This window comes from Prionailurus viverrinus, chromosome C1, assembly GCF_022837055.1.
Source record: "Prionailurus viverrinus isolate Anna chromosome C1, UM_Priviv_1.0, whole genome shotgun sequence".
NCBI classification, from domain to species: Eukaryota; Metazoa; Chordata; class Mammalia; order Carnivora; family Felidae; genus Prionailurus; species Prionailurus viverrinus.
Window position 1 is genome coordinate 62,783,235 of NC_062568.1, and position 13,181 is coordinate 62,796,415.

The 13,181-nt window shown below is 34.7% G+C and overlaps 1 protein-coding gene across 9 annotated transcripts in view; it reads left to right on the plus strand.

The window, feature by feature from the left end:
- Positions 1-7,497, plus strand: part of LOC125173711 (sodium channel protein type 3 subunit alpha) — an 82,545-nt gene extending 75,048 nt beyond the window's left edge. For 7 of the 9 annotated variants that reach the window (XM_047873190.1, XM_047873193.1, XM_047873188.1 and 4 more), the window contains exons 22-26: positions 48-101; positions 914-1,051; positions 2,233-2,337; positions 4,123-4,393; positions 4,910-7,497. In XM_047873190.1, the coding sequence (XP_047729146.1) occupies positions 48-101; positions 914-1,051; positions 2,233-2,337; positions 4,123-4,393; positions 4,910-6,105 (1,764 nt within the window). In that variant the 3' untranslated portion in view covers positions 6,106-7,497. The remainder of the gene's footprint in view (positions 1-47; positions 102-913; positions 1,052-2,232; positions 2,338-4,122; positions 4,394-4,909) is intronic. The other 2 variants (XM_047873194.1, XM_047873196.1) reach the window with 1 other exon arrangement.
- Positions 7,498-13,181: the final 5,684 nt, after the last annotated feature.

Below are 13,181 nucleotides of genomic sequence, written 5' to 3' on the forward strand. Positions count from 1 at the left end.
CTTAGATTAAGTTTTTAATGCAGAATTCAAACATGTATTGTTCACAGGCCACATTTAAAGGCTGGATGGATATTATGTACGCAGCCGTTGACTCAAGAGATGTAAGTATCACTCATACTATTTATAGATACTAGATTCTTCTATAGTGAACATTTGCAATAATTTAAGTGAATGACCCAGAATTTTACACTAGATGCAATAAGAACATTTATAATTTCATACAGAAATGATCCTCGTAAGCTAAAGTACTTAAATGAAGATGATATTTTCTTTAATATATGTCTGGTAAATATATCTAATATACATAGATCAGAAGACATCAGACTGATCCATAAATAAGGCTCAAGATTAGAAATGTTGCTCATGGGAAAGTAACTTGTCTCTCCCTCTCCCTGGAGAGTATGATAAAGCAGAGTTTGTAAAGCAGCTTCCAAAAATATCACGAAAAAAAGCAAGGAAATTTCAGGGAAACTCAATTTTGAAAATAGGAATTAAAAAATTCCTCAGAACACATCTGTTTATACTGCATTTTCCTCTTAGAAGTTGATGTTCTATTATTAAAGCCATATCTTAAAGAACCAACATCTCCAAACCCAAATTTAAAGTACTGCAAAAAAAAAATGATATGACTAATAATAGGTTCAAATGTTTCTTGTTTTATCAGTTATTTATTCTAAAAATGTGTATAGGTAAGCCACAATGGAAAGAGAGATTCAGGAACAATCATAAAAATTACAAACTTTCATTATCCTAGATCATACTAGTTTGAAAAAAGAACTTTTTTTTTGCAGAAGAGTATCTAGCGCAAGGCGAAAATAGCTTTATATTAAGTAACAACACTCACCAAACTGTTAATAATTTAAAGTATTTATTACATTTTTAAATATTATTTAATATTTTCAATACTATTTAGGTAAAACTTCAGCCTGTATATGAAGAAAATCTATATATGTATTTATACTTCGTCATCTTTATCATCTTTGGGTCATTCTTCACTCTGAATCTATTCATTGGTGTAATCATAGATAACTTCAACCAACAGAAAAAGAAGATAAGTATTCCTCAGCTCTCAACTTTCTCCACTGTGAGGTTCTGTTTGTTGTACATCCAAATCATCAGGATACTCATGGTCAGGACAGACTTAAATCAGTTTTCTATTCTTCTCAGTTCACTTTACGGTCAGTGCAGCTGCAGGGTTTCCAGCCTCTAGTTGGTGACTGCTCTCCAGGTTCATCCTCTGCAGAGTTGCTGTAGTGTCTTTGTGACAATAAATGTGACCACTGCTTCAGAACATCCAGGGGACCTCCTCTAAAGCTTTGCCCTTACTTAGAGATCTTTCAGGAATTATTTCCACCCAGTTTTCCAGCTTTATTTTCTCCCACAACACCACATTTCTACATTTCTGGATCTACTTCCCTACTCCTCAGTCAACACCTACCATCACTACTATCACATGCTACACACATAGCTACATGGATATTCTGCCCTTTCTGAACAAGCCACGCTCTTGTACACGACTTGTACACGACTTTACATAGGGTATTTTCTTTTCCTGGAATGCTCTGCCTAGTACAACTCTAGTCATCCTTTAAGGCCTAGCTTAATGGCACCTTCATATATAAAGCCTGTTTCTGAGTCTTAAGAGTTTATTTTGATTTCTGTAATACTTTTTTTTTTCATACCCTTATGCATTTTCCACCCATTTTCATTTCCCTACTGCTCCTTATGGCAACAAGACATTGTGTCTCATATATCTATGTAATTCTGATACCAGGTACATTTTCTAGCATACAGAAATGACTTCCAATTATTGAACAAATGAAAACTGTCAACAGTGAAACAGACTAAGAAAACATTTTTTCCTTTCATGGAAATTTATTTGAGATCCCTGAGCTTCCTTCTAAACATAATATAATCATACTAGGATCCTGTACTAATCAGAGATTTACGTTATTAGAGGTTTTATATAATAATAAAGTACTCAGAATTTCATTTAAATGAGGAAAGCATATACATATATATATACACATACACACACATATATATACATGTATATATATGTGTGTGTGTATGTGTATACATATATACGTATATATATATACACACATATATATATATATAATTTCCATTTAAAACCTGAGAAAAAACTAAAAGATAGAGTCAGAAATATTTTTATACACGTGCTGTTATAACACATGTTGGGATTGTAACCAGTTTTATACTTATCTTTACTTTGGAGGTCAAGATATCTTTATGACAGAGGAACAGAAAAAGTATTACAACGCAATGAAGAAACTTGGATCCAAGAAACCACAGAAGCCCATACCTCGGCCAGCAGTAAGAACTACTCATCTTCTTTAATATTCTAAAGCCTTATTTCCATATGATGAAATTGGCAGTGCTCGGGATGAGAACATATTGGGTGATAATCACTAATATGTAATATGCCCTAATTGTAAAGTTCATTGTTTAATACAGTTCATAATCACTACACTTAATAAAAGTTACTAAGTTCTTAAAAAGGAGATAATGTTCTTACAGTTTGTCAATTGAAAACATCCAACTTGGAGGTCCTAATAACTGCTTCCAAAGCAGCCTTCATACTCCTGCTGCCACCCACTGCTGTCAGGAATGCACCCAATTTTGTTATATGGCACTTTTTGCCATTTAAATATGAAGTCTGGAGGGGTGCCTGGGTGGCTCATTTGGTTAAGCATCCGACTTCAGCTCAGGTCATGATCTCCCTAGTGAGTTCGGCCCTGTGTCAGGCTCTGTGCTGGCATCTCAGAGCCTGGAGCCTGCTTCGGATCCTGTATCTCCATCTCTCTCTGCCCCTCCCCCCCCTCAAAAATAAATAAAAACATTAAAAAAATTTACAAAAAAAATATGGAGTCTGGAAAACTGCATCCTGCCTTATCACTTCCCTCTATGTTATTTGTTCTATTTGTAGGACTAGAAAATATTCTTAACCTTTTTAGAAAGGAAAAGCGTGTCATCAAAATAGTTTGTTTCACCGAATACACAAAGGTGAAAAAGACTTATTTAGAATGCATATTCTGTAGAGCTTCATAATAATAATAGTGATGGATTATGTTCAAGAGCTGTACTCTAACTTATCTATCTTCTTAGATGGGTAAGGAATAAGGAAACTGAGGCCCCTCCAAAAGGTAAAATATTGTACCTAAAGTCATAAGCTTATAATTGCCAGAACTGGGACTTGACAAGGCCTCGTGAATACTATAAATGACTTCACATTACCATATTTTTAAGAGTTTTGGAGTTGAGGTTGGGGACAGTCAAGGGGAGATGTAGGGCAGGATACACAGAAGGGCATAAACCTGCTTTACTGAATATTTTGTTTAAATATTATATTTAAGAAAAGGAAACTTGGTCAACTCATGAAATTGATTTTCAGTAACCTGTGAAATTTTGTATTTTTATTCTAAATTATTAAAAATTTATTTCCCTAATAGAACTATATTTAATGGCCATATAAGTAATCTTTAAAAGTGTGTGACTCCTGAGATGATTGTTAATAATAAGACAAAAAACAAATCATATATTTTTGTTGAAGCATGAAGAGGTGAAGAAAGTGATAGTGAACACACAGACACACATAGTTAGAAGAGGTATAATTAAATAGAAAATGAATATTTTTAAGAAGGGAGAGATGGAAATCAGATATAAACCAAAATTCCTGAAGTACTGATAAATGAATTAGGGTATTCATCCATCTAAAAGTCTGTCTGTATCAGCTCACTTTTTAAATCTTCATTATTAGTTGTCATGATTTTTTTGGTAAAAACTATCATAGTTATTTGAAATCAAGCAAAGCCCATACATATTAACAGCCAATTGTCACCAATTTATGTTTTACTGAGTTTTGTTTTTCCATGGAAATTAAATAAACCAAATATGTTTTTTCTTATCATATGACTTTTTTTCATTTCCTTCTTGTATTTTAATGTGAAGAGAAATGTAGCATGAAAAATTATTTGGAGTAATGTGAAAAGGGTGTAGATCTCATGGCCATATATGGAAGGACTTCACCTGCAATTTTAATGGATCATTTTTTATGAAATATGCATATTAACCCTCTCTCTTCTTCTTCTCTCTTTCTAGAACAAATTCCAAGGAATGGTCTTTGATTTTGTAACCAGGCAAGTCTTTGATATCAGCATCATGATCCTCATCTGCCTCAACATGGTCACCATGATGGTGGAAACTGACGACCAGAGCAAATATATGACTCTAGTTTTGTCCCGGATCAACCTTGTGTTCATTATCCTGTTCACTGGAGAATTTGTGCTGAAGCTCGTCTCTCTCAGATACTACTACTTCACCATAGGCTGGAACATTTTTGATTTTGTGGTAGTGATTCTCTCCATTGTAGGTAAGAGTGGTTTAGTTACAGAGGGGTACAGTTGTAGGTAAAGTTCCCTAAGGTCTGACAGCTGTGTAACATGGAAATTAGATCTGAGAATGATAATGTGTATAATCTAAAGTTTACCACTGCTGTTCATTTTCCTCTAACTGAGGAATGTTGGTATTCAAGAGTAAAAAAAACAATATATTTGGAGACTTCAGAAATAACCTTTGTTTGTAATTGGCACATTTCATGTGTGGGATAACTCTTCATAGTAACTGAGTATATAAAACCTTAAATTGCCATGACACTGTCTGAGATTATTTAATTTGTTGGATTTTCCAAAAATCTATATTGGCTTATGACATTATAGAATGATTGAATAAAATTCTGTAATCTTTAATTGCTAACATTAGGGAGTGGGCCCAAATATTTAGTAAAAGTTTATACACAATCTTGCTGTTTTCCCACCCCTTGCAAAGATAAAGCATTCATATAAGCATAAGATATTCACTGTTTAGCTCATTTGTATATTTTCCACAGGTATGTTTCTGGCTGAGCTGATAGAAAAATACTTCGTGTCCCCTACCTTGTTCCGAGTGATCCGTCTCGCCAGGATTGGTCGAATCTTGCGTCTGATCAAAGGGGCGAAGGGGATCCGCACGCTGCTCTTTGCTCTGATGATGTCCCTTCCCGCCTTGTTTAACATCGGCCTCCTGCTCTTCCTGGTCATGTTCATCTACGCCATCTTTGGAATGTCCAATTTTGCCTATGTTAAAAAGGAAGCTGGAATTGATGACATGTTCAACTTTGAGACCTTCGGCAACAGCATGATCTGCCTGTTCCAAATTACCACCTCTGCTGGCTGGGATGGATTGCTAGCACCTATTCTTAATAGTGCACCACCTGACTGTGATCCTGACACAATTCATCCTGGAAGCTCTGTTAAGGGAGACTGCGGGAACCCATCTGTGGGGATTTTCTTTTTTGTCAGTTACATCATCATATCGTTTCTAGTTGTGGTGAACATGTACATCGCTGTCATCCTGGAGAACTTCAGTGTCGCTACTGAGGAAAGTGCAGAGCCCCTGAGTGAGGATGACTTTGAGATGTTCTATGAAGTTTGGGAGAAGTTCGATCCTGATGCCACCCAGTTTATAGAGTTCTCCAAGCTCTCTGATTTTGCAGCTGCCCTAGATCCTCCTCTCCTCATAGCAAAACCAAACAAAGTCCAGCTCATTGCCATGGACCTGCCCATGGTCAGTGGCGACCGGATCCATTGTCTTGACATCTTATTTGCCTTCACAAAGCGTGTTTTGGGTGAGAGTGGAGAGATGGATGCCCTTCGAATACAGATGGAGGACCGGTTCATGGCATCGAACCCCTCCAAAGTCTCCTACGAACCCATCACGACCACTCTGAAACGCAAGCAAGAGGAGGTGTCTGCTGCTATCATTCAGCGTAACTTCAGATGTTATCTTTTAAGGCAAAGGTTAAAAAAAGTATCAAGTGAATATAACAAAGAGGCAATTAAAGGAAGGATTGACCTACCCATAAAAGAAGACATGATTATTGACAAATTAAATGGAAACTCCACCCCCGAAAAAACAGATGGAAGCTCCTCTACCACATCTCCTCCTTCCTATGACAGCGTAACAAAGCCAGACAAAGAAAAGTTTGAGAAAGACAAACCAGAAAAAGAAAGCAAAGGGAAAGAGGTCAGGGAAACTCAAAAGTAAAAAAGAAACAAAGAAGTATCCTTGTGATCAATTGTTTACAGCCTACGATGGTAAAGTCTAAGTGTCAACTGGACTCCCAGAGGAGGTCTATGCCAAACTGACTGTTTTAACAAATACTCATGGTCAGTGCCTATAACAAGACAGTGACCTCACCATCACTACAACTCTGTGAGTCAGGGTATCAACAAGATTGACAAGAGGTTGCTGTTTTCCTTACCAGCTGACACTGCTGAAGAGAAACTCAATGGCTACCTAGACTGTAGGGATAATTGTGCAAAGTGATCATTGTAACTACACCAAACACCTTTAGTACAGTACTTGCATCCACTCTATTTTTAACTTCCATATCTGCCATATTTTTACAAAATTTGTTCTGGTGGATCTCCTTGCTCCCTAATTCATAGTTTATTCATAATACTATGTCACTATTTTTGTAAATGCAGTTTAAGTTGAGAAAAAAGTATATAAGAGCCCTGTGTTCCTCCTCCATAAATCTCTTAAACAATGAGCAAAAGTGTTTTGAGAGATAAAATTCTTGCTTAAAACCAGAAAAAAAATATTCTAATGTCAATAAGTTCAGGTACTTCCATTTTCTAGAAGACTTTAATTTTGAAAGTGTTTTGGTCTGTTACATTTATTTACATCTGAAGTTATGTGCCTGTAAAGTCTCCTCTAATTTTTAAAGGATTATTTTTATGCAACAATTGTTTCAGCAAGTGCAAATTTTATTCTAAGTTCCAGAGCTCTATATTTAATTTGGTTAAATGCGTTCCAAAAACAAAACAACAAAAATCTAGAAAAGTGTATCTAAAGTGTCACTTTAGAATAGTTGTCCCACTTTCTGCTGCAGTATTGCTTTGCCATCTTCTACTCTCAGCAAAGCTGATATTTTATGTCAATTCAACACCCCCTGTTATGTAAATAGTTATTTTATCCTGTGGTGCATGTTTGGGTAGAAATATATATGTATATGTATATATAATGTATATATATATATATATACATATAGATACACATATCCAGATCAACAACTTCTGTTAAGTCAAATATGTACCACAGTGTATATGTCTTTTGCAATCTTCCAACAGGGATGTATCCTGTACCATTCATTAAACATAAATAGTTTGAAGACTATCACTAATGCATGTTAATATTGCCTATGCTGCTCTATTCTACCCAATTCATTCTTCACAAGCCTTGGTTAGCAGTCACATGTTGGTAGAGTGAATTCAAACAGCTCTATCTAGTATGTCAAGCAGAATAGCTTGCAGTTGTTTAAAAGTACCTTTACTTTTGCATTTTTAATTCAACTTGAGTGTCATATGGTGTCTCTCTATATTTCAAGGAAACACACTGCGTACTGCCTATTGTCAAAACCTTGTGAACTTTTGCTAAAAATATGTCTAAAACTTGTTTAAATATAAATAATGTAAAAATATGATCAATTTTATTTGTTGCATTTTGTACATAAGAAAATTATTTTCAGGTTGATGACATGGCGATTTATTTTACTTTATGCTTTTGCTTTTTATTTTTAATCACAACTCCAAACTTTTAAATCCATAAGACTTTTCAATGGATAATTTCCTAAAATAAAAGTTAGACAATGGGTTTTGTGGATTTCTTTGTTATAATATATTTTCTACCATTCCAATAGGAGAGACATTGTCAAAAATTCAAACATGGATCATTTTTTACCAACTATGGTTGCCTCAATATTACCCATTATTCATGGAAGGTTTTTTTTTTTTTACTCAAACTTTTGTAGTATTTGCTTATGCAGACTAGTCTTATTTTTTTAATTCTTGCTACACTATAGCTATTAGAGAAATAACACAGGCTCTGTACTTTTTAGCCATGAACAAAGTGGCAAAGTTGTGCAATTACCTACTATGATATAAATTTTTGTTTTTTGCACAAACCAAAAGTTTAATGTTAACCTTTTACAAAACTATTTACTTGTAGTGTACTGATGAACTGCATGCAGGGAATTGCTATTACTAAAAAGAGTGGTGAGCTACATTATTATTGAGCCAAAAGAATAAATATTTCATTTTTTATATTTAATATCTTGGCCTCTGTTTTTTTTTTATTGATGGAAGTTTAAAATATACATAATTAATGAAACCTGTACTTGATCTGACATTTGTATACATAAAAGTTCACATGGATTTTACAACAACCTAATGTATGGTCTACCAAACAGTACTACAGAATAAAAGCTATGAAAAGCAGTTTTTGTGAACTTTTTTGTGTGCAAAAGGATCAAATCCACATGTTCCAACTTATGGTTTCTATAACAATAATAGTCATCATCGATAATAGTTGTCAATTCCAAGTCCTTGCCTTGGCTCAGTTCTTCTCAGTGTTCCCTATACCATCTCCAAACTTCTTGGTAGCTGACAAAGGTTACATACATTGTTATTTAAATGTGTCTTATGAATTCCTATTTATATATGTAGTATTAATTATAGCATTAATGATTGAGAATTTATGTTAACTATTTTTTTCAGGGCCCTTGGACTTATGCCATGTCAAAACCAAATGTTTAGTCTCAGTGGGAAATCCCAGTTGTAAGGCATATTTATTTGAAGATGAAGTGAATTTAAATATGCATTTCATAATTTCCTCAACACAAATGATATAAGCTGACTTCATTGGAATTCATGGGCTCCTTTCTGCTAAAGTCAATTTTCAGAGCTCGCCAATACCAGAGAGAAGTCAAGTATTACTTTGCAAAACCCATAGCCTTTTTATGCATCCCATCATATAATCTTAACCAAGTATTCTATTAATTGATATGCATTGCATCTAAATGATCATCTTCCAAAATAGTCACAGAGCCTTCAGTTGAAGCAAACAAACAAACAAACAAACACTTTAAAAAATATACCTCTCTAGCTAAAGGATATTCTGAAAATACTGTTCAGAATATAGAGCTGTTAATGTAAGTTGATAGATTTTTTTTAAAATAACTAATTCCACAAGAAAAATCCTTCTGTTCTGTTATTGAACTTCATGACAGAATTCTGTTTAAAATAATACATTAGAAATAATCCACTTAGACACAGATATTAAACTATGAAATTAAAGAAACTTAAACCCACCAATGGCTGCCCTATAGTAAGGGAAGAACATTTGCATGCAGGAAAAAAAAATGGGTATTCCAGTTTAAAAATATTACAGGGAAAAGATAATGGCTATGTAAATTAGGTATTTACAAGTTTTCAAATAACTAGAATACAGTAAAATAACATGAAAATCATTTTTGTGCATTTCAAACCACTCAGTAGTAATCATAAACAATGTTCTTACTGACCATTTTTGCAGAAATGGAAAATACCAAAAAGACTAGACCAAGTGTTCTAACACTTGTCTTTCAGTATCAGTTCTGGTACCAAATGAGCAATGCAATTCAGGCAGATCAAATTCTGGCCCCTCAGATTCCTCCTCTGTTGAATGGGGCTGTTGTCTCTCATAGTAGGTCTCTAATTTTAAAATTCTATGTTCAAAATCAAATTGTCTAGTCAAACTGAGTAATTTTTTTCTATATGGGTAATAATGAGAAAATATGAATTGCTAATAAACCTTTAAAAGATTACATAACCTTAAATAGACAGAAACACATTTGGCTTTCACTTAAGCCTCATTAAGAAAAAAGTTTTCTTGTCTTCAAAGATTTTATACCACAAAGTGAAGGATTCTTTAAATAACTGAAAGGATGGCTATTATTTCCTCTTTACAGTCTTATAGTGTTTTTTTTTAAGTTTATTTATTTTGAGAGAGAGCACAAGCGGGGGTAGGGACAGAATGAGAGGAAGATAATCCCAAGCAGGCTCTGTGCTGTCAGCATGGAGCTGACATGGGGCTTGATCTCATGAACCATGAGATAATGACCTGAGCCGAAATCAAGAGTCAGAAGCTTAACCAACTGAGCCACCCAGGCACCCCAGTGTTACAGATTTCTAAAAGACAACACCTGATATATAACAAAAGTGATTAAAACAAAGTGACTAATACTTTAGAGTTTTAGTGTAACATTGTCTAGAGCCACAAGTGTATTTGTTTCTTCTTTGCCATTAATTAACATTTTCCACAAAATTTTAAGTAGGGCTTCAGTCTTATATTATCTAGAGTACTGTTGTTATTACAAAAGAATAAAAGATGCACATAATTTTCTTCTTTTCTTAATTTTTTTTTAGTGTTTATTCATTTTTGAGAGAGACAGAGAGAGAGACAGAGTGCAAGCGGAGGAGGAGCAGAGAGGGAGGCACAGAATCCAAAGCAGGCTCCGGGCTCTGAGCTGTCAGCACAGAGCCCAACACGGGGCTCAACCCCACGAACTGCGACATCATGACCTGAGCTGAAGTCAGACACTTAACCAACTGAGCCACCCAGCTGCCCCAGTACATCATTTTCCTACAATAACATCTAAAACATTTTATTCTTTTCAAAAACTTTTGTTGTTACTGACGCCTATGGATTCTTTTGTTAGCAGTATTTCTTCTCTCTTCTTCTCTCTAGAATCTCTCTGTTCTCTATAATTCAGCCAGTTCACATACTGAAGTACATATCAAAAACCTTCTAAACCTGACAGCACCCCATTGCTCAGAAAAATCAATTTTCCCTTCCAATTATGGAGTAGAAACAAATGAACAGACAAACAAATCCCTGCCTAATCTGCCCCTCACCTATTCCATTGCTATCATCCATCACTGGCCATCACTCCACAACTCATGTCCCTTATCCCTCAGAATCACACACTCGCCAGTTACATAATGATTTGACATCTCTCCTGTCTTGCACACCTACTGTCTTTGCCTGAAACACCCTTCCCTCTCCCCCCCCCCCGCCCCCCGGCAAATATTTGCTTATCTTTCAATAACTGGTTCAAGAAAAATCATCATTTAGGAAGCTTCCTCAGAGTTCCTCAAGTAGAATTATTTCTCCTCAGATTTCCTAATGTGCATCCATGATGGTGTGGCTCAACTGTGCTGTATTAACTCCTCTGTATTTATCTCTTCTTAATAGATTGTAGTACATCCAATGTACGGGACATGTTTCATTAATTTCATCATCCTTCTTTCCTTAGTGACTAGCAGAGTATGTGACTATCAGTATTCAGTTACATTGCTAGTAGAACTGATTCTTGCAGGAACACACAAATATATTTAAGTGCCAAATAATAATATTAATAAATTTTTTCAGTCCTTGTGGAGGACAATTCACATATTTATTAGCATCTAAATTCAGACAGTCCACCTTTATAATCAGTTGAAATATATACAAACATTTTGGAAATACTATATAGCTAGTAACTATGCCTACAAATAATGTTTTTTACCTAACAAAAACTACTGAAACAAAAAACTTCATTTCATTAACTCTATCAGTGAAACAATATAATGAGTTGTCTTCAGTAGAAATATTTTGCATAGATAAAAACAGACTTAGGGACTCAGGTTTTATCTATTTTAATCTAGATATTCTTAAACAATTCATGAGTACACTGATAATACACTAATACTATCCTAAAGCCCTCCTATCAAAAATATCTAAAAATGGAGGATAAAATATTGTCAAAAGATCTTTTTAATGTATAACTGGACTTACAAGAAAGCAAGGGAAAGTCCCTGGGGCCGATGGACAAAGGTAAGCAAGCACTAAGTCAGATGATACTCTGTGGGCCTCTATTGATCCCAGTGACCTAGAGCTTGGTTTAAACTGCCTAGATACAGAATTTTGTGAGATCAAGCCCCATATCCAGCTCTGTGGGAACTGAAAGGACAGCGCAGAGGCTGCTTGGAATTCTCTCTCTCCCTCTTCCTCTGCTCCTCCCCTTCCAAGTTCTCTCTCTCTCTCTCTTAGAAGAAAAAAACAACAGGCCTAGGTACAAGAAATAGAAGACAAAGATTTGAATCCAATATGGGTCAGAGATCCCGAATAAATTCAAGACACACAAAAATCTATACACTTTTTTTTTCAAAAAGCTACACACTTAGTAAGAGCATTTTTGAAAATCAATTATTACAAAAGCAAATAGGAAAGCAACTTAGCAAGCACATTTTCTGTCTTGTCTTAGTTCTGAGTTCATGGAGAAAAGTCTTTCTTGAGACTCATAGCTATTGGCCTAGAATTCACCTGGGTTTATGGCCCAAATTTATACTATTTGTCTAGTACAAAATAGTAGAAGCCAAAAATTCAATTTAAAGTAGACACAAGTTGCTAGTGGTTGTAGGCTTCCTATTAGAAATTAACTGAAATCCTTTCTGAAAGACACACCTCAAGCCAGGCCTCAACGATTTCCCACAAACAAAGTCCAAGAAACATGAACTCACAATAAGAGAAATAACAAAACAAACAATGAGGAAGCAAAGCTGCCAGATGACACAGGGAGAACATATCCATAAATTCGTTGGATATAGGATATAAGTATGTTCAATAACTTTTAAAAAGAGGGATTCAAATATGAATAATGGCAAGAAATAAACATTATGAGGCATACTTGAAGAAGAATACTATGCCTTCTCTAGAAATAAAGAATGACTGAAATTAAAACAATGTGCAAGACTTAAATATCAGGTTACTTAGAACTGAAGAGAGAAGTCATGACTGAGAATCTGAAAAACTTACAAGCAAAATAGCAAAGGCAAAAAGCTAAAATGTAAGAAACTCTTAAGAGAATTTTGGTATAGGTGAGAAGGTGTAAAATGCCTGCAATTCCAAAAGGAGAATTAACATATTAGGGGGAAGGCAATATTTGATTACAAAATGACTAAAAATTCTTTATTATTGAAAATGGACACAAATCCTGACATTCAAAAATCATAAAAACCCTAATTAAGATAAAAGAAAACCATATCCAGGAATATCTTAATAAAATTTCAGAACAAAAAGTATAAGAAAAAAATCTTAAAAGTATATAGTAAAAATGGACGCCACAAATTATTGTTAAAATTAATATATGCCCAGGAAAAAATATCTTTTTTTATTATTAATTTTTTTTATATTTATTTATTGTTGACAGACAGAGTGTGAGCAGGGGAGGGGCAGAGAGAGAGGGAGACACAGAATCT